The 23734-nt window shown below is 35.2% G+C and overlaps 2 protein-coding genes and 1 long non-coding RNA gene across 10 annotated transcripts in view; 1 reads left to right on the top strand and 2 right to left on the bottom strand.

The window, feature by feature from the left end:
* The window catches only part of LOC124215672 (SEC14-like protein 2), a 34564-nt gene extending 14454 nt beyond the window's left edge, over positions 1-20110 (top strand). For 3 of the 5 annotated variants that reach the window (XM_046619349.2, XM_046619350.2, XM_046619351.1), the window contains exons 4-12: positions 11511-11580; positions 15446-15489; positions 16087-16204; positions 16891-17100; positions 17205-17285; positions 17686-17885; positions 18975-19123; positions 19442-19593; positions 19696-20110. In XM_046619349.2, coding sequence (XP_046475305.1) covers positions 11511-11580; positions 15446-15489; positions 16087-16204; positions 16891-17100; positions 17205-17285; positions 17686-17885; positions 18975-19123; positions 19442-19593; positions 19696-19814 — 1143 coding nt within the window. In that variant the 3' untranslated portion in view covers positions 19815-20110. Of the gene's footprint in view, positions 1-2088; positions 2497-10735; positions 10847-11510; positions 11581-15445; positions 15490-16086; positions 16205-16890; positions 17101-17204; positions 17286-17685; positions 17886-18974; positions 19124-19441; positions 19594-19695 lie in introns of those variants that run through there. The other 2 variants (XM_046619353.1, XM_046619352.1) reach the window with 2 other exon arrangements.
* Positions 85-3210, bottom strand: LOC124215674 (uncharacterized). Of its 2 annotated transcripts, none has more exons than XR_006882423.2 (3): positions 3173-3210; positions 2784-2907; positions 85-552 (listed from the first exon to the last, which is right to left on the bottom strand). It is a non-coding gene; the product is annotated as an uncharacterized lncRNA (long non-coding RNA). The 2 variants fall into 2 exon arrangements; XR_006882422.1 differs by having other exon boundaries at positions 3091-3202.
* On the bottom strand, positions 19449-22408 carry LOC124215673 (thioredoxin domain-containing protein 17). 3 transcript variants are annotated; one of them, XM_046619354.2, is made up of 5 exons: positions 22297-22408; positions 22037-22209; positions 21706-21940; positions 21093-21174; positions 19449-20614 (listed from the first exon to the last, which is right to left on the bottom strand). In XM_046619354.2, the coding sequence occupies exons 3-5, from the start codon at positions 21845-21847 to the stop codon at positions 20458-20460; spliced, it is 381 nt and encodes a 126-aa protein (XP_046475310.1). In that variant the 5' UTR covers positions 21848-21940; positions 22037-22209; positions 22297-22408; the 3' UTR covers positions 19449-20457. The 3 variants fall into 3 exon arrangements, with proteins under 3 accessions (XP_046475310.1, XP_046475311.1, XP_068990946.1); XM_046619355.2 differs by lacking the exon at positions 22297-22408 and having other exon boundaries at positions 22037-22219; XM_069134845.1 differs by lacking the exons at positions 22037-22209; positions 22297-22408 and having other exon boundaries at positions 21706-22027.
* Between the last annotated feature and the right edge of the window lie 1326 nt (positions 22409-23734).

The raw sequence follows: 23734 nt of genomic DNA, 5'->3' as shown, positions 1-23734 counted from the left end.
ATGCTCGACGAAAAAACAACGTGGAGCATCAAATGCGAAGATAAGGCATTTAATTCACTCTGAATTATTACATGGAAACATTTCAACTATATTCAAGTCCGGTTCGAATTATAACTATTTGATACGTGATAATGCCACGATCTTCAAGTAAAAATCAAAAAGACCTCCTTATATCGGAGTGCTTTGTTTTTTCATGATGTTATTCGTGCGTGAGGAAGCCACATCTTTTTTGTCCGAAATTTTTGTACGTTAATTATCGTGTTTGAGGTGTTGTTTTCTCTTCATTAACGATAGGAAAACATTACAAACGGAGTAGTCATGGTCGGATCGACGATTTATGTAAAGTGGTTGAGAAATTGAAACATTGCCGTCGCAGTTCTATTAGTTCTTTCAGTTTATCTTCTTAACGAAGCATGGCCGTTGTTAGAGGTAGAAGCCGTCGTTTCTATTACCACGACGGAAGCTTCGATATGCGTGAGTAAATTGAAATTATTCTGTCCTCTGAATATTTTTTGTTGTAAGCACAAGTTTGTTGGTGATAAGGTGTGTGACCTTAAAAAAAACAAAATTTTCCCGTGTTATTTAAATGGAAATTAAGAAATGGATAGAGGCAAATCTTACTATTGACATTAAGAGCTCATATTGGCGCCAAAATTTTTGTTCTTAGGTAAACTATCAATTTTTGGACACCACAAGAAAGAAAAATTCGTCTTTTTTTGAAACACCCTAGTATGTATGGGTATATAAATTTATGTCTTGATAACCTTTGTGATAATTGTTTATGCATAAGACTGTCAAGATTGTTTCGGTATTGAGGGTTTACTTAAACTTATCAATTTGTTTCGACAACATCAGAGGAAGTGAAAGCCACGCGTAGGTTAACTTTGTTTTGACAAATATTTGAGGTTTCGAAATTCGTGTCTGGAAGCAAATATGCTAATTATCCAAGGGCCGATTCGAGAGAAAGATTTATATAAATGTGAATTCTACGCCGCCGGTTCGAAATCAAATGTCTGCTTCCTATCAGGATTGCCTAGACTTCGATTAGGAAGTGTTACCGATTAATCGATTGATCGATAGAGTAAAAAAAGAATCGACCCATCTCTAATATGAAAAATATAATATATCAAGAATAGATTATAAGTTCCTACTCACAGTGCTTCCACCGTTTTCATCTATTATTAATTAACTGAAGACAAACAATGTATTCAACTTTTAATAATCAATACATTTTTTTAGACGCTATAAGAAAGAAATCGCGCTTGATTGAATTAATTGCCCTCTCCGACAAATCAAGTTTACAATATGGAGCAGTAAATATAATCATTTCGTCAAATCACGTGTAGTTTTTAATCGTGCCAAATAGATTTAATAGAAACGGATTCAATTATAATTAATAAATTTGTTCCCTCAATGATGATTTCTTACTTCATAATTTCAATGTATTTGTATTTACTCATATATCATATCGTCGTACCGTGAACACGATATATTATTAGCATGAAGTTAGGAACGTCACTGTCACGATTCATGTTTAGGAAAAACCGTTACTTCACACCTTTAGGAATGTGTGAAAATTAGTAGACCACGATAAACAAGATATAATTTTATTTTGAAATAACCAACTCTTTGAAAGTCATTCTGATATTGCGGATTTGTGATTTTTTCACCTGATGCTTCGTTACGTTAACGTAACTAACTTCAGCCTCGCGAGATGTTGGCTTTGTAATAGAAATGTTATACGTGTATATACCTATAATTTGAAATAACGTAACATCGGAAAAATCCAGTTGCAAGTGCTCAGCTTCGAATTAGTAATCTAATCAATTATTGCGGTTTATTATATATGACAAATCCATAACGATGATGAAGATTTTCTCAACCGAACCTCAATATGGTGAATGTACGGAACCTGTTACTCGAATGATCTCCCGCGTTTAGAAACTCATCGCGTTAGTTTTATGTTGTGAATAAAATTATCCGCGGAGGTACGAAGAATAAAGAAAAATAAAAAACTTTGCCGAACGTTGATGCTTTCACGTATTATTTTCATCCACACTCATCGGCGACAAGCGATGCCGAGTTATACTATACGGCCGGTGCAGTGGGGCTCTCGATTCCAAACGAAACGGCAACGCGCTCGGTTCTCCTCGATAGTTGCGGATGAAAAGTAGTCTAAGATTGACCGTCAACGATACCAATCGTTGAGTGGAGCGGTAGTAAATCGGTGCTCGGAACTCCGGGTAAACGTTGGTGTATAAATACGGCGAAATTGTATTTTTATTTATTTTTTTTATTTATTTTTTTTTTTTATCAAATACCCACATACTGCTAGGAACGGTATATTATAATGCCCAGTTGATTACTATTCGCGGTAGAGAATTATAGGGAATATAAATCAATTTTAAACAGTGAATGATTATTGCATAGTACAAATCTGTGAGGATGGCGTCGAAGCTTGGATTACCCGACGATCAAGTCTTCGCTCTGATGAAGGTGAGTTGGTAATTTTTGTACAGACAACGTTTCGCATCGATGATAAATAATGTCTCTTCATTTTATTTTAACACCATGCAGCTACGCGTTTGTGGGACGCAGACATGCGAGGTGTTGTACGCGTGTTATGAATCGATGTAATAATAATACGTATGGTTGTGTTATAAGTGATAGTATGAGTAGTAATTGTAGTAGTAGTGTGAAAGGTAACGCAAAACGGACTTGGTTTGCATACTTTCAACTCTACTTATCCATCCGTCGGCCTCCTTTAGCGAATTTTAACGTACCTTCTGCTCGTTTCTTTTCCTCGCTTGTTTTATATCTGGACATTATCTGCTTTCATAAGTTCCTTTACCTATACTTCGTTAACTATTTTTTGACACGTTGCCTTCTCTTTCCGCAATATCAGCGCTAAAATAATGAACAACAGATATTATCTCGTATCAAATTCGAAGTTGATACGATAGCTGCATATTTTATGCCTGGATAATTGGTCTCTTCTTGTTTTTTTTTACTTTGATTATTTCGGAAAATGATCACCGACACTGAGATACAAGTGTCTATAGCTAAACACTCAACTTCTAATTTACTCACGCTCAAGTGCCGATAGTATGAGCTTCAATTTTTACACGTCTTATGGATGATTTTTGTGCAATTTTACGTTTGTTTAACCTACATCTGATGAAATTGTAGAATAACGCAAGTATAATATTGACAACACTGTTGGATGTGCCTGCACAAGTTGCGTAACGTAATTTTTTTCTTTCTACAGCAATAGGAAAACCTGATTGTTTTTTATCGATATAGATGTGTTATAGATGGATATATATATATATACATACACGTGTATCGAACCTGAAGGACGAAGCAAATTATAAATTCAAGAAAAAGTAAAAGAGACGCGTGGAAAAATGTGCCATAAAAAATTTCCATCAAGGATTTACACAACATGTTTCTATGTAATATATAAACACGTCGAGAGTGTCTACATATATTATACATGGGTATATAAATCTATTGCGGCTTTGACCGACAGTCTTATTATACTAATTGCCCAGGCCCATGAATACACAAAAGTATGCAAACAACGGTGTACGCACGCAAATACATACTTTACATGGAATTGTAGGGTTTTTAAATAAACTAAGTAAGGTGACGGCACAATTAATTGTTCGTTGCAACCGAATACAACTTTACATACAGATTTGCGTTAATGATAAATAGATGGGATTAACACAGTAATCAAGGTCACAAAACTTGTTATTATATCCTATTACTGCGGTTTGAATTTTTTCTGTTCGTTATTCGCGTTTTTCGTGAACCTTGATTTCAAGTAATTCTCTTGTAATTGCTGATGGGAATTAACGGAAAAAAGTATTAGGTAACCAGCGCTGTGCAGTTATTCGATTAAACGTAGACTTCGGTTGATCGATTTGGCGAAAAAAGGGTCGATCAAAAAGGCTGATTAATCGGATGAATAACTAATCTGTTGATCGAAGAGGCCGATTAATCGAATAAATGAACAAGACGATTAGTTGAAAGGACCAGTTAATCAATTAATTAATAAGGCTGTTTATTTTTCAATTAATCACGTAATCGCAATATTCTGCATTATATACCGACAACGAATATCTGGAACTTAAGTGCATAATTTTTGGCTGTACGACTCAAGTCGAATGGCCGATAAATTTAATCAAAAAGTTCCAAGATTTATTGAGAAACTTTCAAATAAATTTTGCAGAGTATATAATTTGTGAGAAAAAAAAAATTTGTAAGAAATGAACGTATAATGAATATCCGAATGAATTTACACCGGCAAACCTAGACCTTGTGAAAATGTCCAGTCACTGTACCAACTGTACGATGAGTGATATTAAAAGAAATCTGAAACAATTCTCATTTTGCAAGGACGATAGAAAAATATAGTCATGGGAAAAAAATCTAAAATAAAAATTAAATAAATTTTGCGAGATTTTTCATGTCTTGCATTTTAATTGCGAAACACATACGTTGCCGAAATATTTCATAAAGTATATTTAATGCCACGGGATATGACTCAATTGCGACACGACTTGTGGTTAGCCGAGCGTGTATAGGGAGTCTCCCGTATTCACGTATCTACAACATTTATGTTGTAATATTATGTAATCCTTTCGACTACGCGACGTCTATTCGAACGAATATTTGCTGTGTAATTCTTATACGCAGACTACGAATATGGATATGGATATTGCGTACACCTCAGTATCTTTGTTCTTATTTACGTTTATGGAGGTTACTTGGCGCAAGATTAATAAATTGATTTTATTACATTACGAGGTAGCTGTGTACTTGTCCGCAGTGATTCTGAGACGGCTAATTTTTTGGACAAATTGATTACGTTGGTAATGCAGAATCAATCCTCAGCTCTAGCTCCACCGCCACAGCATAACGCAACTGGCATTTGTTCGTATTTTTAGGTTAGATTCGACGATTATGAGATACGTTATGTTTGACTGATTCTGCAATGCCAACGTAACCGTCTCGTCGAAAAAATTAGCCATCTTAGAATCGCTGCAGCCAAGTGTACGTTAAGTATTCATCAGATTATTGCATTCATAAACTCCGGAGATCTCTTCAAAAATAAAAAGACAGAAAATATTAAAATTGTAAACAAATGCTTTATATAACGGGAACATGTTTTACACATTTTTTCATACGTGTTTCCCGTACATAAAGTACCCGTTTCTGTGAAAGTTCAGCGAGTCTGTGAATGCGCATGCGCGGTCGCGAACAAATCTGACATTGCGCGATCCTAACCTCAATTTCGTGCTTCGCGAAAGAACGCATATCATACTCTTGTATAAAGAATCGTGTGCAATAAGGAGGCAACGGCCTTTTCGCCTCGTGTATATGTAATATTCGTCTTCGGCTTGCACAAGCATATAATATTCGCCTTCGACTCGTATGCGTGCTCACCCGCGACTCATATTGCAATCTTACGCTCGGCCCGAAAAGACCGAGTTTGCCTCCTTGTTACAACACAATATACTATCGAATCTTAGTAGCTTGCAATCTTGTAAGAAATAGTCTGAATAAAACGAGCTATCGTAGAGCAAAATTAAACGAAGTTGGATTTTTAATCGCTTCGAAGCGATCTAAAATGAAGCATCGATGTTTAAGTTTTTGTTTAAAATTTCAGTATTTTATATATATTTGTCGTATTCTTGAAGAGGTCTTCGTACCTTACGAATATGATAAGATACCCAATGTTCGACTATATCGTAATGAAATTAATAAAGAGCATCAATTTTTGGACAACAATCTCTATAATCGAGAGAATATCACAGATAAACGCGTTGTACAAACATATTCATCAGGATTTTTTAGTTACATGTACAAACTTAAGAGTTCCCGAGATTTTGTTGGCAGATTCAACTTCTTTCTTTCGAATCTATAATAGCTCTCAAAAAACATACTGCAATAATTGGCCGAAAGCTTAAAAGTTCCGCTTATCTTTTTTCAATTACCGTTACTTTCGAGCGTTCTCGCAAATTTGCATAATACCGCTGCGATGAATTTACACTTGCAAACCTTGATTCGCGGTAAATACTCGGAGGATTTTACGGGTGTAATGCTATCAGCGTCTGGCCGTTACTCTTATTACTAGTATCAAATCGAACGACTTATCTTTACAGGCTTGTCGTTCATCAGTTACACCGCGATATCTATAGCGATAAGAAAGTTTACGAAATATTTAAATTCGTAAATAATCAATATTTAGATCTCATTATTATTGAACGTATGATTTCAATTCTGTATACCATCGATCTTTAGTAATATACACAGGTTATGGTGTGATGTTGAGGCAATATCCCGCTAGTATAAAGTAATTGCAGTAACCATGCAGACTTTCACTTGGCTTTCTGTTTGAGAGTTCTTACACACCTGTCAAGGTGCAACCGGGACAGATTCTTCGGGCAATTATTCGCCGTGTACCGCGAACTTTACAGTTTACAGACTCAGATATGTACTTCGGGTGAATTGGAAAAAAAAAAAAAAAATCGCGATGACGGCGGATTCCACCATTCATCGTCGACCTCGATGGTTCTTTCCACGCGCGTTACGAGGCTTTTACGTAATCTAGGTATAGGTCAGTTCAACTCGTCCACCGATTCAAATGTCAAAAGTCAACAAGAATGTAGACAGGTTTTGATGAAAATGATTTCTTGACCTCGGTAATTGTTACGTAAATATTATTCTTGGATATGAAGGTGAGAACAAAAACAGTTTTTTAAGGTTTGACGGGTTTTTCCTTGGATTGGTATACTAGTGACAAACCATAGATACAAAAATCAGTTTTAAGTAAATGCCGTAAAAATGGCGATGACAGTATGTTGATCAATTCAAATTTCATGTACGGCAAAAAAACTAATAATCACAGCCCAAGATTTATTTACGTATACTAAAGTGGCGAATTTATCTCTACCGATGAAATGTAATATCGGGAGATGGTTTCCAACGGATTCCATTTCCATTAATTAAACATTTGACTTGACGTACTATCTCAAAAACAAACACGAAAAGCGGCATATCTCAACTTCAATCATGAACGACTTAACGGTTTATAATTCTCTTTTGGATTATTTTCCGTCAAATCCTGCATGATATTCGTATGCTATGACTAAAAGAATGTCATCGGCCAAAGCTCGGAGTCGATTCCATTAATGTATCAATTACGATGATGAAAAATTTACAATTGTTAAATTTTGTTCTCACAATCAGCCAACTTACGCGACACTTGATCATTTTTACTTTGAAAACTGCAAAACATAAAAATCTATAATTGTAACTTCGTATGTTCTGATAAAAACTTGACGACTTAAGACGGGTCTCATCAAATAATGTACAAAGAGTGTAAGAAGCGTTGGTTCATAGACACGTTATAGTTCGATGACTAGCAATAATCTTTAAGGGGGCCTCGTGTACCTGACGGCTCGAAGAGACAGTCAAACTTTGTAAGTTTTTTTTCTCATGATCTATCTAATATATCTAAAGTTGATTTGCGCAGTTGCTCTTAAATTTTAAACCGTTAAATTTAGCTTGGTCATTCGGAGTTCGTTAAAGTTTACCTATAAAAATTATAAAAATGTATTGTAATCATATGATTATTAGCAGGTAGTCATATTTGAAAGGCAACTGGTAAAATGATATCACCATAATAACTTTATGGAATCAATTCATTGACCGACAATTCCAATCGTATCTGTACAAGCTGCTGTAGCCCAACCGTCAACTTGAACTTCACTTGTAAATTGTATTATTCAATGAGTAACTTGATTCGTATCTAAAATCGGCATAATGACAATCGATCAGCTGAACTTGACGCAAAATTAATTAAGATACGCTTCGGTTAAATTGTTAGCCATGTTTATCAAAGATATTGGTTATCCTCAAAATTGAATTGTCATAGGCAATTAGTTTTTTTACCGGACACTTGTTATACCATTTTTAATTTTTATGTTTCCAAATAAATCATTTTAATTTCAGTATGTTTCTTCTTTATACGCTATTTATTTTCAAGATCTTTCAATTATCGTCAAACTAACAGCCCGTTGCGGCTCCGCCCGCAAATATATTTTCAAATGCTTCTTGTGTCAAAATTATTCCACAAAACCATATGCTTGTGGAAACTTTTATATAGAACTTATCGGGACCTTGAAAACTCTTGCACATAACTTTCCATATCTGTAAGATTTCAGTCAGCGTTCGCATTATAAGTGTGTGATCCCGTTCCGACTTGGCTTACAAATATCGTTATACCTCCTATAATATAGCCAATTACTATAAATATTAATATAGCTTATAACCTTGCCAGACGATGCAACTAGTCATAAGTTCACATACGGATAGACAGCCAGAGAAACGTTGAGTTCGGTATTACGTAGAGAGGAGATGTGTTTCATTTTTAACAACATTGCAGATTCACTTTATCGGATTGCGGAGAATAAAAGTTGAAGTGATTTCGAGAGAGAAATATTTACAGAAGTGTATTACATAATATTGTGGGAAACAAATTCTGTCGATAAAAATTTAGGTATTGATTACAATTTCAAGTGAACTTCATCGTGTTGCATTTGTTGACAAGTTCGTGTAAAAGAAATCTACCATTCAAGCAACTAATCCAATTAAGCAACTACCTAATTTTTAATTTTAGTTAAAAATAATTAAAAAAAGGATCTTGACTTTCATTCGTCAGTATTTATTCGATAACTAAAGCTTTTTATGCAGCAGGTAAAGTTACAGACTGTTTTGTTGTAGGAATTAATTTGTCATTTTTTTTTTTTTTTTGTCTTTTGGTCCTTAAATTTTTAACACAAAAATCCACTCAGTAGAATATTTGTTTGCAAGATAGGAGAAGAAACTTACCCGAAACGAGGTATGAGATGTTAAACTCAACAGCGTCAAATAGGTATCGTTAAAAAAACTGTTTGAACATTGTTGGTATTACGAAAAACGAGGTACCCCTAACCATTTTGCGCTATTTTCAATCCTTTTTTGGTAATTGCAACGCCAAGTCAGTTTCTTTGGTTAACTCTACGTTTTTAGTTAAATAAGGCTTTAACGTCAATTTATTCTTGCACAAGCATTAAATTTTCGCAACAGTTACAAGAAAACATAGTAACGGTGATCGTAATGAGAAAGAATAGTAACGGATACTAGACTTTCTGGTAACGCTTACAAAACTAATTTTCATTTTCTACCTAGAACTATATTTTTCGATTGTGATAAAAAACGAAAATAGTTAAGAACTGAGCGGTAACCGGAACTAAAAATTCCTTCTGTGTACAATTTCCTGTCGGTGCGCCGTTCAGAAGTTGAGAACAAAAAAATGTTTTGTCTTTTTCTGTCATTTTTTCCATGCCATATCTTCTCCCGGGGAGAAAATTCCGGAGTGAAAATTCGTTATGGTATATTTTCTAAATCACTATTTTGTTCCGAGAGTTTCATTTGCAGTATTGTGGGTAAAATCTGATCTCCTAGAATAAACTGCATTCTTTACTGCAGTGCTCAGTACTCAGACATGTTGCAGGATACGATTTAGAAAGAACTGCTGTATAATTTGTTTTGACCGCGAGGCACGTTTTGCGAGGGATATTATCGGAAGTAATTCTGGTACAGCTCTGCTTTCTCAGCACCGAGAAATGAATTACACTGCAAAGATCAGTAGCGGAAAGGTATGCCACTGCAGGAGAGAGTCGAATGCGTTGGTTTTTGCAAAGTTTAGCTTGAAGAAACAGAGGTGTTAAAAGTCTCCGCTGAACAATTAAATATCTCGACACTCATTGTTAAATAAAACACGATTTGAATGCAATGAGACAACTCCACAAGTTCACAATAGTGTGCGAAGAGATCAAAAACTGAAAAAAATCAATCACAGCCAAGTTGATAAGATAATTAGTTTTGAATAACAACGGCGCCAAAAAGTTGTTGGTAAATTGTTTAATCAAAAATTTGTGTAACAAATCTCCGGTGAAATTTTTTTTATTTCATATAAAATGCATTCCTTGATTTTTCCAAATAATTATTAATATTTTTAGAATTTTCGGTGACTTTGAATAATTCCGTTTTTGAAAATTTTCTAACGCTCTATTTACGACACTATTCGTTCCATGCTTCTAAAACTTCTTCAACGTAATGTACAACCATTTGCGAGAACCGATCCAGAAGTTCAAAGTTTTTAAAATTCTTAAAAAATTCGTAGGCATAAAGAAAAATCAATGAATGCATTTTATATGATGTGAAAAAAATTTCACTGGAGATTTGTTGCACAAATTTTTGTTTGAACAATTCTTATAAAAAATTTTTGGCATCATTATTATTCAAAACTAATTATCTTATCAACTTGGTTATGATTTTTTTCGTACTTCCATCTCATCGCGAAGTGTTCAATATTCTCATCGAGACTCACTTTTGGTTGGGAATATACGTCCCATAACACCTTACCACGATCACTTGACGATTTAGAATAAAGTGAAAGTGGAGCATTTTCGAAATAAAGAAGTTTGAAAAAAAAAAAAAAAAAAAAACTCATTGACTGAGAAGAGGATCGCAAAGTCATTTTGTTTAACTAGTTAAAGATTGTACGAAGAAGTAGCGTTGAAAGGCTATGTACACTGATCAGATGGTAGGCATACAACTAAAGTGACTGTACAGCAGGATGCGTCGGATGAAAGGGAAAAAGTCTGGGTAAAAGTATATCTGAGCAGAAAGTATGTGGGTACCTGATATAGAAAGGGAAGCGATAGATAAGAGAAAGAGTCGTCTTGGGGAGAAAGTCCGAAGGGAAAAGAAAAAGAAGCACTTGAAAGTATGTATTTCAAACAACAAAATTGAACCATTTTCTTTTATTTTACCCAAGCCGAACAAGAAGGGTTGCGAGAGTCTAAGTGAGAATAGTTCAGAAAAAAAGTGGACAAAGAAGTTTCAGAGCTATAGAAACGTCTACAGGTATTAATAGTATACAGAAAAACGTACGTGTCAGATTTAACTTTAATAGTAATAATAAGAGTTCAAACAAAAAAAAAAAAAAAATGATCTGTAATCGAAAAGTTTGTCAAGAAGATGAAGGTTATAAGAGTCTAATTAGATTTACAAAGAAAGGATCCATACATTCGGTTTCTGCTCTATTTGCAGTAGGGATTGTTTACAGAAGATTATTAACAATATTTTTCTGTTCTATTCAGACTATTTATTTTGAAAAACGTACCAGCTGTTCCGCATACAATTAAAATCAAGAAATCTATAAGAAATGTCTAGTACCGGATTTTTGAATAAACTATGATTTTCGATAATACAAAGTTTTCAGAAGTCAAATTTATGTTGATAATTGAACCTTCCATAGTTAGTAAATATAATCATGGGAATTCGACATTTTGATCAATTCTTTGCCCGCTCTTTCAAAAGGCTTCGAAATCTTCAATTCTGTCTAGGATTTTTGTCTAATTTCTTGATTTTTTGTTTTTATTTTACAGTTCAGGCGAAACGTTCGCGATGTTCTGCAACCGCATCATGACGACCATTTTCTGTTACGATGGCTTAGAGGTATGTTCACGCAGAATGATGAAAAAATTTCCGAATCTAGTGATCCGTACAAGTTCGTTTTTTCTTATCTCCCCGTAACTGTACACAGAATTTGCCAGGAAAGACATATAAATTATCGGTTGCTACAATCTCGCAAAGAATTTCACACAGTTTTATTCACATTTTTTTACACCATTGAATTAATTAAAATATTTATGGGTCATTTCATGATACCTCGATCAAAATTCTACGTCGATGTCTCATATTGGATTTATAATTTTTTGTATGAAAGTACATGACCAAAAACGCAATAACATTTTTTTCAGAATTTTTCAACCCAGCGTATCTAAAGTCTTTATAAGATGCGATAAAATTCCGAAAAATCTTATAAAATATGACAACATTTTTGACACCCATTAGAAGATGGAGATTTCGTAACGTCAAAAGACGAATAAGAAAAAAGAAAAATAAATTATTATTATTGGATTGCCTTTTTTACATAAGACTGAAAGAATGAGAAAATTGATGAAGAAACGTCCTTCAAAATATGCGCGCATCCAATTTTCTTTAATAGTTGACGCAGTTATACTATAATATTAAACTTACAGTTAGGGTTTTACTGGTTTAGTTGTAGGAGTCGCCACGAGCAAATTTTGTCAAATTTTGCTATTATTGAGATAACCGTGCCATTTCTTTACAATTTCCAAAGTTCGGCCATACAATTTAAAACTTCCCCGATTTTCCACCTTAATTTTTCCTCCGTTTCGAGAGATCGTAACTTTGGTCTTGTCAGTATTAACAGTGAGCCGGTTCAGGTTGCAGTAGTGATTTCTCTTTGTAGGTCGACTTTTGAGTGGTTAAGTATAATTAAGTCATCCGCGTGTAAAAGCATAATGATGTCCGTGTAGCCGTCTGTATTTACTCCCGTTAGATCTCTGTTTCGCATAAACTCTTGAATATTGGAAAAGCATAAACGGTAAGGGGCTTAGGCTTTTCCCCTGGAGCATTTCTTCGGTACCTCGATCTTCCGAGAAAGCTTTCCTTCTACTTTCACCTGGACAATCGCACTGTCATACACGTTTTTCATTATCCCAATCAATTTCGAGCTCACTCCTAAGTGAAAAAGTTTGTTCCACGGAGGACTGTGCGGTACTGAGTGAAAAGGCTCGTTCGAAATCTACAAAAAGCTCGTGTACCGAACGTCCACCAAGTCACGGTTGGATTTGAACAGCACCAATGAGTGCAAAAATCTTATCCACGCAACTTTGCACCGCCCTAAACCCTGTCTGACATTCTGGAATAAATCTCAGCTCCGTTTGCTGAATTTTTTAGAGTCTGTCTTTCAACATTTGCGTAAATAATTTTGTAATATTGTTAACGAGCGTGGTGCCTCGGTAGTTTAACGCGTCTCTTTTGTCCCCTTTTTTGTGTATCGTAGTTCGTCCGACTTCCCTCCAGGACGGTGAGGTCCTTTACCATGTATGGTAAAACTTTGTTGAAATGCATCAGCACTCAAGACAGACCTGCGGGGGGGTTCTTTACGAAATTTGTTGCCTAACATGTCGAAACCAGGAGCTTTTGCGTTCTTTAACTTCGCGGTGTTTCTTGCTTGCTCATTGCTTGTGAAAAGCGCAACGAGGAAAGGTTGACACGCGTCAAAAAATGACGAGTCGTCGCACAATTTTTCCGGAGAGATACGTTCGTAAAAATTGTTTAACTTGGCAGCGGTTATAAGTACGCTCGCAAGTTTAGGACTCTTGGACTTGTTTACATTCTGCCACAAGGTCTGAAAATTTATCCATAATATTTTTATCTCACGCCACTCTCTTTGCTTTTCTTAAATTTCTATAATATTTCTTCCTCGCTTTGTCATACGCCCATTTTTCTACATCATTGAAACGCGAGTGAGGATATACGTTCAAAAGTTCTTGCATTTCTTTTTATACTCGCAAATAGTCACCGTCAAATCGTGTATTTTTCTTTCATATTTGGCTATTTTTGATTTTTTAATTATTTCATAACCCCTGCAGCGATGCCCGCCTTCCGTATAATATCGTGACACTTAAGATTTTCATTAGATTTGTGACATTTTTTTCTTGTCAGTTTACTTCGCGATTGAAAGCGATTGAAAGCTCTGTTTAAAAATGTTTCCATTACTATCAGTGACCAAACCGTTTGGTAATAATTTTAGTCGAGTTCTGGTGACTGTCAAGGTTCTCCGTTATCTTGTAAGCCAAGTCAAGCATGACCGCAAATCGTTGCGAGCCAGTTTTCGTCAAATTCACGGCAAGAACTTCGATGTAACTTGGTCCGTCTATTTTGGTCCAAATCAAGTCGATCACGCTTTTACCGACCTCGCACGAAAATGTGTGCTTAGCTGAACTGTCGCTAATTGTTTTCCCGTTTAGACAGATGTACCCGTTTGACGTCATAAAATTAAAGAACCGTTCCTCTTTCAGTCATTATATTTTTATCCAAGGTTTCTCTATTTGTATATAAACTTGTCTTTTATGTTAACTCTACGGGCACCTCGTCACCGATTCGAGCATCGAAATCACCTCCAATAATCATATTTGAATTGTCAAGCGTGATTTGAAATGATTCTAGGATTACCTCTAACTCAAGTTTAGGTTTAAACTAAACAATCCCGATGATAATCTTGATTTTTTTTCAACACAAAGACTCACGAAGATCCATCTTTCAGAGCTATTCACGATCTATGCCTTACCGATATCTTTGTCAATCTGCATCCCCAGGCTTCCGCTGCCTCGTCCTCTGGTCTTGTCCTTTGTCGCTTTTGCCCAGGAGGCAGAGTAATTGGCAAATTGCTGCGGAAGCCTGACGGGGTTCGTCATTGCCCAGATTTCTGATGTTCCAAAAATATACGGTTTCCCCTCGTTTTCAATGTTGAACAAGTTTTTATTCCATGGCAGTTCCAGAACGTAATCCTGAGATTGTGTTCTTTCCGATTCTTCTCGCTGCCGTAGTTGGTCCGTTTCTTCTCGGTTCGTTTTTTTTTTTCAAATTTTTCTCCTGCCGAAGATGGTCGGCGGACAGCCCGAACGAAACGTCGCAATTCATTGAGAAAAATTTCGAAACTGACCTACCTCGACGGAATAAATAATGTATAGTACATACATTTGCTAAACAAAAATGTGCCTGACGAAAGCTGATATAAAAGTCTTTATTGCATATATTTAGTTTAGAAAGTGTACTAATACTTCACGAAACATGCATAAAAAATGTCACTAGGTTATTTTTAAGGTTTATTCGTAAGTTTTTTTTTTTTTTTTTTCAATAGATTCTCTCTTATTTTTACAAAAAAAAAAAAAAAACCAGTGAGCCATATTGGGCCAGGGAACAATTGTGCCCACTCTGATTCAGATAGTAAATACATTCATGTTCCGAATGCAATTGAACCTCCTCTGGTTTTGCAACCGATAAACTAATCAGGAAATCTCGGCAGCATCCTTTTGTTTTTATATAATGGGTCATCTCAATCTGTAAATTTGTGCAAGGAAGAAATTTCACTAAGCCATAAGCTAAGTAATTGAATACATAGGTCTAAAATTTAAATATACCGACATTTCTTCCTGGTTATAAATTTTCTGCAAATTTGCGGTTTTAACGAGGAATGTTAATAGAGATGTGAATATTTATTACTCAGGATTTTACTTCCTAGATATTGATAATCATCCCACATTGTCTAGAGAAAATAAACGAGTGGGGTTTAATCTTTTCTGGGAAATTTATCGTGCATTTTAATATAAGCGGTTTACCACCTTTCTCTTAATGTATAAAATGGTTTGCATTTCCGCGGTCTGTTTGATACGTGTGCATAAAACAATTCCGTCTTATTATATACAGTATAGCATTTACGTTTCAGCACGAAAATGGGACGCTACAGCTGCTGAAAAGATGCTACGAGACGTGAGTTTAAGAATATTTATTAAAACATTTGTGGATAAACTGGGAAAAATTATCCTATATACCAATAAGTGCAAGTGAAAATGTCAAGAATCTAATACAGTATTTTAAAAGAAGCTCAGCTTCATTCCATCAGTCACTATAAATGATCAACGCCCGCTTCCCTTTACCAATTTCTCCTTAAGGAAAATTATTGGACATACTAGAAGGATACTTTGAGGATTAACGACGCAAACGACGCTCGCTTCTTATACCCAATAACATATTATAACATATCCAAATTGCAACCAGATCGAAAATTTGGCCCTGAGAATCGGCCGACATGCTGCTTCGGCAAAAAACTTAAAATTGAAAATGACAATTCACTACCTTCAAGATCATCTATGCTTCTGTCAAGATTCGATATCTGCCGTAAATTAATCTTCTAATGTGAGACTACTTCGGGCCAATTCTTAACTGACATGAATTCAAATCGAAGGCCAATCTATCTTATACATATAAATTGTATGTACGTTCTGCTTGCCATTGTATTGTAAAAAAAAAAAAAAAAAAAAAAATAATTGAATTGAAAATAATTGAGAATGATTTCCTGATTTCCAGTCACTGGAGTGGAGAAAAATATGGCAGGTGGATAAAATACACGAATGGGTGGCTCCTCCGATATTTGACGATTATTTACCCCGGGGATTGAGCGGGTTCGACAAAGATGGCGCGCCGAGTAAGTAACAAGTATATTAAAAAGTGTAGTTTCACTATTTGTAAATTCTATAATGGGTACAAAAGGTGGGTTTGCCTCTAGAGCTCATTGTCAGCTGTTTCTCGAATCTTTGACAGGATTCTCAATGTCTCAACAGAGATTTGAATGAAATATTTTTCGACTATTCGCTTGTCAATTCGAATTTTACAAAGTTATGAAAGAGCCCAATGAATCCAAACATAATTATCAATTTTCTAATTCGCAAAGGGAAAGAATTGCAAATATTGCTAATCATCCGATAGGATGTTTAATTATTAAAAGTCTTCGTGAAAATCGTTTTAACGTGTTTTTGATGAAAAAAAAACTAAACAAGATTTTTTTTTTTTTTTTTTATCTACATCAAAAAAAGAGAAGATATCTTATACTGCACAAGTTTGCGTTGAAATGATACTTTTTTTATTTTACAGAAGTTTAAATTTTTGATTCTGGAAAAACAAGATAAAAATTTTTATATTTGAATGTGTCATGGAAGAATTGGGCAAGGAAATTCAAATGATGATTGTATAGGCTGAATGAGGGGAAAATTGACAACCGATTGAGCCGAAAGTTTTATGGCAAAATTCTGTTAACTTTCTTTGGACCGTCCTTTGTATAAATTTCTCATACCAATAAATATATAATTAAGTACATAATAGCGTTATTTACAGCTGTGATAGCACCTTTCGCTGGGCTGGATATGTACGGACTTTTACACGTGATATCAAAGAACGACATGATCAAAGTAACGATAAAGTATTTAGAGCAATACCTAAAAATCGCTCAAGAGCAAAGCAAAAAGCACGGACAAATTGCCAACCAGATAACAGTGATTTTTGACATGGAAGACTTCAATTTGAGGCAATACGCATGGAGGCCAGGTTTGTCTTAGCAGTTTCCACAATTCCGTACACTATGCAGAATTGAAAGATATCGAATATATTCCGCATCTGAATTCCGCACCATAATCAAAATATATTTACAGCCGGAGAACTCGTGATTGCGTTAATCCAAATGTACGAGGCAAACTACCCGGAAATTCTAAAGATGTGTTACATCATAAATGGTACGTAAATCATATATGCAGAAACAAAAACTTCTATTTTCAATTTCAATTTTATTTTCAATTTTTACGGTCCAGGTTTCGGTTCGAAAACATTATTTAATTAAACATTATAGTTAGTTACAGTTACAGTTATATGTAAACATTCCAAATTGAAAAAAACACACATTTGGTTTTCAATCGCGAAATATCCCCGTGGAAATGTGTGGGCAATTTACTATAGATGTCCGCCTACGTTTAGGCAACTGAAAATATACTTGTACTTTGAATTATGTAAACGCAGGTTTACCCTGTGTCAAATTACCCTATACACGCCAATAACGAACACCATTGTTTGCAAAACGGAAAATTTTTCAATATTACGATGATGACGCTAACTGTAATTTTATACCGATTTTTACAGCGCCGAAAGTTTTTGCTCTCGCTTTTTCGATAGTTAAGAATTTTCTCAACGAGTACACGCTGTCAAAAATACAAATTTACAAAGCGGATCCGGCAAAATGGAAACCTGCGGTGCTGCGCACCATTTCAGCCGATCAATTGCCCAAACACTTTGGGGGAACTCTGACTGACCCGGATGGCAATCCAAGACTGACTACCAAGGCAAATCTTTTTTATTACTTCTTTTTATAACTGGGGAGGTGTTATACTGGAAAGTTGTCGAAAAAATATGAGTATGTTTATTACACAAAAAACCAAGGTAGTGTTCGATTGTTGAAGTCGCAAATCACCTTGGAAAGCAGACGCTTTAAAATTGCTTGAAATCGGTTGAAACTGTTGCAAATCGCTTGTCACCTGATCTATGAGTGAATATCTCATAGCAAAAAACTGTTCCGGTCCAAGATATGCATCGTGAAATTCTAGTATACGACACAAAAAATGAATAACAATCCAGACATCATCCTTTTTAAAGAATTATTTTAGCTCCAAGGACAATCGATATCTGCACATTTTTTTGTTATAAATTTCGAATAAACGGTATATCGAAAATAGTATTCGTATAAATGTTGCGTAGGATTTTTTCCACGCAAATTCAACACCCAGTGAGGTTTCGTTAGGATAATTAAAGCCAAATTAAATTAAATATGGCTAAACTATTATTAATGTCACAGTAGAGCTTACCATACTTTGAACAGGTAAACTTATCAGAAGAAACTGTAATAGGTAAGGTCGGCGTAACAGTCACGAGCAATCGAAAAATAGATAAATTATTTATTATGGTCATTAGGTACTATCCTAAACCCAATTAGCAGTTCTTACGTAAATTTTTTCGTATTTTGAATAATCATATTTTTTATACTTCTGTTAGGTATATCATTTGAATTTGTTTATGTACGGACTATAATTATGCGATTCTACATCACACTGAATATGAAAATTAAAAGAACAAAACTTTTAATTTGTAACCAAGCAGAGTTCTTGAATTTTATTACTGCATGAAGTTTACAAATTTCTTCATGAAAATTTTTTGTTCTTCACAGGTAATACTCTCTTTTTTTTTTATAAAAATGGTTACTTCATTTATCATAAAATAGTTTACTATTACATTATTTCATCCATTTTCTAGTCGAATCAGAAAAAATCACTGGTCCATGGAAAAAAATGAAATTCTGATGTATGAAGTATGAAAAGATGTGTGAGAATGTAACATCGTATATCACTACAGCTAATAATAAGTTGAAATTGTAACAGATCTGTCAAGGTGGTAAAATCCCTAAGCACATGTACAGTAGCAAAGCAGATAAGGAAAAACTCAACGCAGATCTGGAAACGGCAACAATTAAAAAAGGAGACAAACTTACTTTAAACTTTTTAACAGCGGAAGAAGGAAGCTTTTTACGGTATGAAACATGAAATACTATCAGAAATACTTGTATACAATAACACTGAAAAACGTTATACCACATATTTGACGGCTTTTACAACAGAAAGATCAAAACTAATACCTATTTCTGTGTTTAATATACGAGTTATTTGAAATTGACATGATAATTTGAAACTGATATTTTCCTAGGATTTATTTTCAATTTGTTTTTAGATTTTTAAACTGTAAATTCAAATCTGCTAGCTACAAACTTGTTCTGAAGTTCTTTTCTCGAATTATCACATTTCGAAAACTGCAACATACACGATAATTAATAACAACGTTTGTTTGTCAGATGGGAGTTTAGATCCGAAAGTCACGATATAAAATTTGGAATTATTGAGAAAAATGAAGAGGGAGCACAGTCTGAAGTTATTCCGCTCCATCGAGTTCCTGCTCATGAAATGGATGAAGTTGGTGTAATTACTTGCAAAGCCCCAGCCACTTGTGAGTTATAAATTGAGTAAAACTTAAAAACTTATAATTGCGATTCTGTATAATTATGCTAAAAGACTGAAATTTTCTTTCTTCTCTTTTTTGCCATTCCAGATTCAGTTATATTTGACAACAGTTACAGCATATTGAGAAACAAAAAGATTCACTATCTGGTGCAAGTTACACCTCCATTGCCAACGGTTACCGAGGCACTGACTTTGTCCGACAATTGAACCATGTATTATAAGTTGACGATGTTAGTCAATGTCATATAGCTGTCATGTAACGCAACATGAATTCGTGACTGTAGGAGTAACTGACAAACGTTGTAAATAATAATTTTTATATACCTATATATATATATATTCTCATTTATTAGTGTTAAAAATCTTACGATTGTTATCAATTTTCGGAACCCTTTATAAATATTTTTACTTATTTCGGTGAATTGTGATTAAGTTTGAATTTTACACTGTAAGAACGTTTGTGTTATCAATAAATGATTATATTAAGTTACTCAAATTAAAAAGGCAGAATCAGTACGGCAAGTGGCTGACGAATGAAGTATGCCCAGTTCAAATTTGGGTCTAGAATCAGCTGTTTACGTTCATTTCTAATGGCTAAGGTACCGATTACATCATAAAAATATTATTCTCATACTACGAAGGCAATGCAAAAGCCAATAATATCAATTGCTTAAGTTTTCCTCTTAATTTACTCATGTAGATAAGAATCATTCATGGCCACTTTGCCTTGAGCTGATAAGTGTTCGATGAATAATATCGGTTTTCACGTATATGAGGAAAATGATGAGCTGACGAATCAAGATCACATATAACACTGTTCAGTATACGTTCGAGTATGTTACTTAATTATCTAGTCATCTTCGTCCGTAATCAACATCTCCACAAGGCCAACATCCAAACACTGATCACCTTCTAACCGTTTCTGAGTTCCCCATCTTGCCAAAGTGGGTAAAACTTTCAAGTTGGTTTTATTATCCGTTCGGAACGGACATTTTAGATCCTTCCAACTATAAGGAGAAATGCATTAGAAATTCAAGTTAATTGGATAATAGTAATTACAAATATCTTGCTGTTCAAGTAGTTTTTCTGAAAACAGTTTTCAGAATAAAAATTTGAAACAATCGCTTTTCCATCACTCAAAAATTTTATCTACATTTCATCGATAGTAGTAACTATCCAATGACAGTGCGATGCACTGTTTCTATCAAGATTTGAAATAGAATGGTTTTTTCTCTTAGGCGATAGCCGTGTGGCCTGTCATTTCTAAAAAAAAAAAATACTATTACAATTTGATGATTCAATTGCGATAATCCACAATAGTCTGGATCGGTCAATTCATATCATCGATAATATTTAGGATACCGAGAGAACAAAAAAAAAACAGAGCTTCAAACAAAAAAGATAAGGGTGAAATGTTGGTCAAGTTGACATGAAATACTTCGTATACATAATAAGTATTAAGTAAAAAAGAATTAAACAACTTACAAGGATCTATCTCCAACCTCGACGTAAATGAAATGAGATTCTGCTGGTGCTACTTGTAAGCCTTTTTGAATAAATGGTTCAGCTGAAATGAGAATATTAATTCCATATGAAGATTCTTAGATTATGGAAAATGTGCCGTACTGTTCCGAATATAAGCCAAGGTTTTTTGTCGCTGACAGTGCCCGTCAAATTCATCCTCGTCTTACATGTGGACCCGTCGTATGTGCAGGTAACTAAGCAAAAACATCCTGAAATACTGTCTTAGAATGAAGGGTCGTCTTATACTTGGAACAATACAGTACTTTGAATATACCATGAAAATTGTGTGTGGGAAACCATGGATGCTTGCTTTAATAAAAATGAAAAGAAACTTTAAAGCAGCATTGTAATAGCGTAGCAGTAATAGAACAGAACTTTAGGAATTTGATATGCTGATATTATGAACATGAAGTATTGGAGAGGCAATCTGTGAAAAATGTTTTTAGATACCACATTCAAAAACCAATAAAAGCTTCTACTGTAGAAATACAGTTTTCTGATTACAGTTATTCGAAAATTTCTTGTAAAGGACATTGCGGAATTCAGAATACTGAAATTTTACGAGTCGGCTTACCTTCAACGCAGTCAGGACACCAGCTGCTGCCATTGGGTAATTTACTACCACTGAATAAGATGTAAGCGACTTCATCTTTGGGAAAGGTTTCAGTAAATTTTTGAAAATTTTCGTAACCTTCAATGTGATGGCGAACGACCATTATTACCGGTTTTCGTAACGTTGATGAATCTCTCGTGATAGTTGTTATTGTAGCGGATAACGTATGAGATTGGAAGATCTTCGACCTATTGAGCTGTAACAAAAAGGTAATTAATTGCCTTATCACGATAATACCCGAAGATAACGTCCTAGTTATACATTTAAACACAAACAACGTCGTAAGATATACCTGTAGGTAACTCCCACTGAAATATACGGTGCATTTCGAAATTAGCTCCTAGTGCAGTCATTTTTATCTCTCTTGCACAGCTGATTTGGTGACTAGCTCTGCCTCTGTCCTAGGTAGTTTTTTGCGCTTTTTAGATAGTTAGAACGCCCCCAAAATATTCAGTCGCAAGGTCGCTGAAAACAAGCAGTAGTAGAACGAACGCTCCCTGTAAAGGTGTGATTTCATAGACAGAAAAAAATAGCAGCAGTTTAATAACCTACTAGATGTTACTAATATCTTAGAGCATATGCCAACTAATATCTGTCTTTATAGTTTGACGCAGCACCAGCGCTGCTCATGAAATGCCTTTCATATGTTGCTCCGCGGTTCGGATGAATGAACTGGACAGAAAAAGCTTGCGTCGGAAGTGCTAGTAACTTTCAGTGAATTGCTGCTGCTGCTGCTGCTAGTTTTTGCTGACCACGAAATCTCAGCCTAAGGCTAGGTTCACACAAGCGCGGAGCGCGATCGACGGTAACCAATCAAAATGTAATGTATAACCTCTTATTTCGTATTTGTTTTGCTACTCCTGCATACATCGTAAAAAAAAATATTATAATATGCGGATACCGGACGGATCTACTCCATTCCATAAAAAGCGTACGCGTCCTGTCAACAGATTTAAATTGGTTTTCTAAAGAACAGAAGATGATAATTCTTCCGCCTTCCTTGTCGCTCAAACCGCGGCGGGGGAGCCGCGAGAGGGGAAGAACAGACGCGTTCACCTACCCCCACTCCATTGGAAAATGGCGGGGGGGGGGGGGGGGGGGATTATATTGCGGGCTGTAGAGATTTAGTCGCTTCTGAGCGCTGAGCGGGTTCAATCGTTTCCGAGCAATCGGAGCAAAATCACGTGTTCTCGGTATCGGTTCAACATTCAGACCACATTGTCAAGGTTACGTCAAGTTGTTCGATCAGTGTATTTCCACATATTCATCTGTGATGATTATACGAGGACCAGCGTATAGCCTGTGGGAAAAACCGAGTTATTGAAATAAAAACATCCTGCGAACATTGAAATTGAAGTCAAGTGTCAATTTTATTATATTTTTTGATTAATTTTCGGCGAATGTGCGCAGTTGCATTGTCAGCCAGTTTATTCAGTCGGTTCAAATAGATAGCTACAGCACAAAAAGTGAATGTAGAATCGAGTGCTAGTGTTATTGCGGTGCGGATTTTTGGATTATAAGAGATTAGCGAAGATGTGAATTATGTGAAAAGTGCGTCGCTTCACCAATAAACCTGAGATGCTACAAGAACTACTAACGTTAAATTGCGGAGCAACCCAGATAAGAGGTAACAATACTTATTTTAATTATTGATTGATAATTCAAGGTGGCACATTTAATACCCAAATTTTGTTCTTGCCTAACATGCAATGCATGGATATAAATCTCGACAACAGTAATAATTGATTTGAAAACTGAAAAGCCAAATTACTAAATTAATTCAAGTGTCTTGTTTTGCTTTTCACAGATTTAAGCAGAGACTTCCGAGTAACTTCTCCATTTCTCGGCAACGCTGGTGAGTTTGCACGTGTTAGGTTATGGGTATTTCCCTGGGATTCCTCTGTCACGTGGCGTGGCGGTAACAATTGTTACACAAATCTTCGATTTCTTAGCTGCATGGTTAGGCTCATTCACGATCGCAACGTGCTTA

Source organism: Neodiprion pinetum, chromosome 3 (assembly GCF_021155775.2).
Source record: "Neodiprion pinetum isolate iyNeoPine1 chromosome 3, iyNeoPine1.2, whole genome shotgun sequence".
Taxonomy (NCBI): Eukaryota; Metazoa; Arthropoda; class Insecta; order Hymenoptera; family Diprionidae; genus Neodiprion; species Neodiprion pinetum.
The sequence above is the reverse complement of the archived record's forward strand: the minus strand, read 5'-3'. Positions and strand labels throughout refer to the sequence as shown.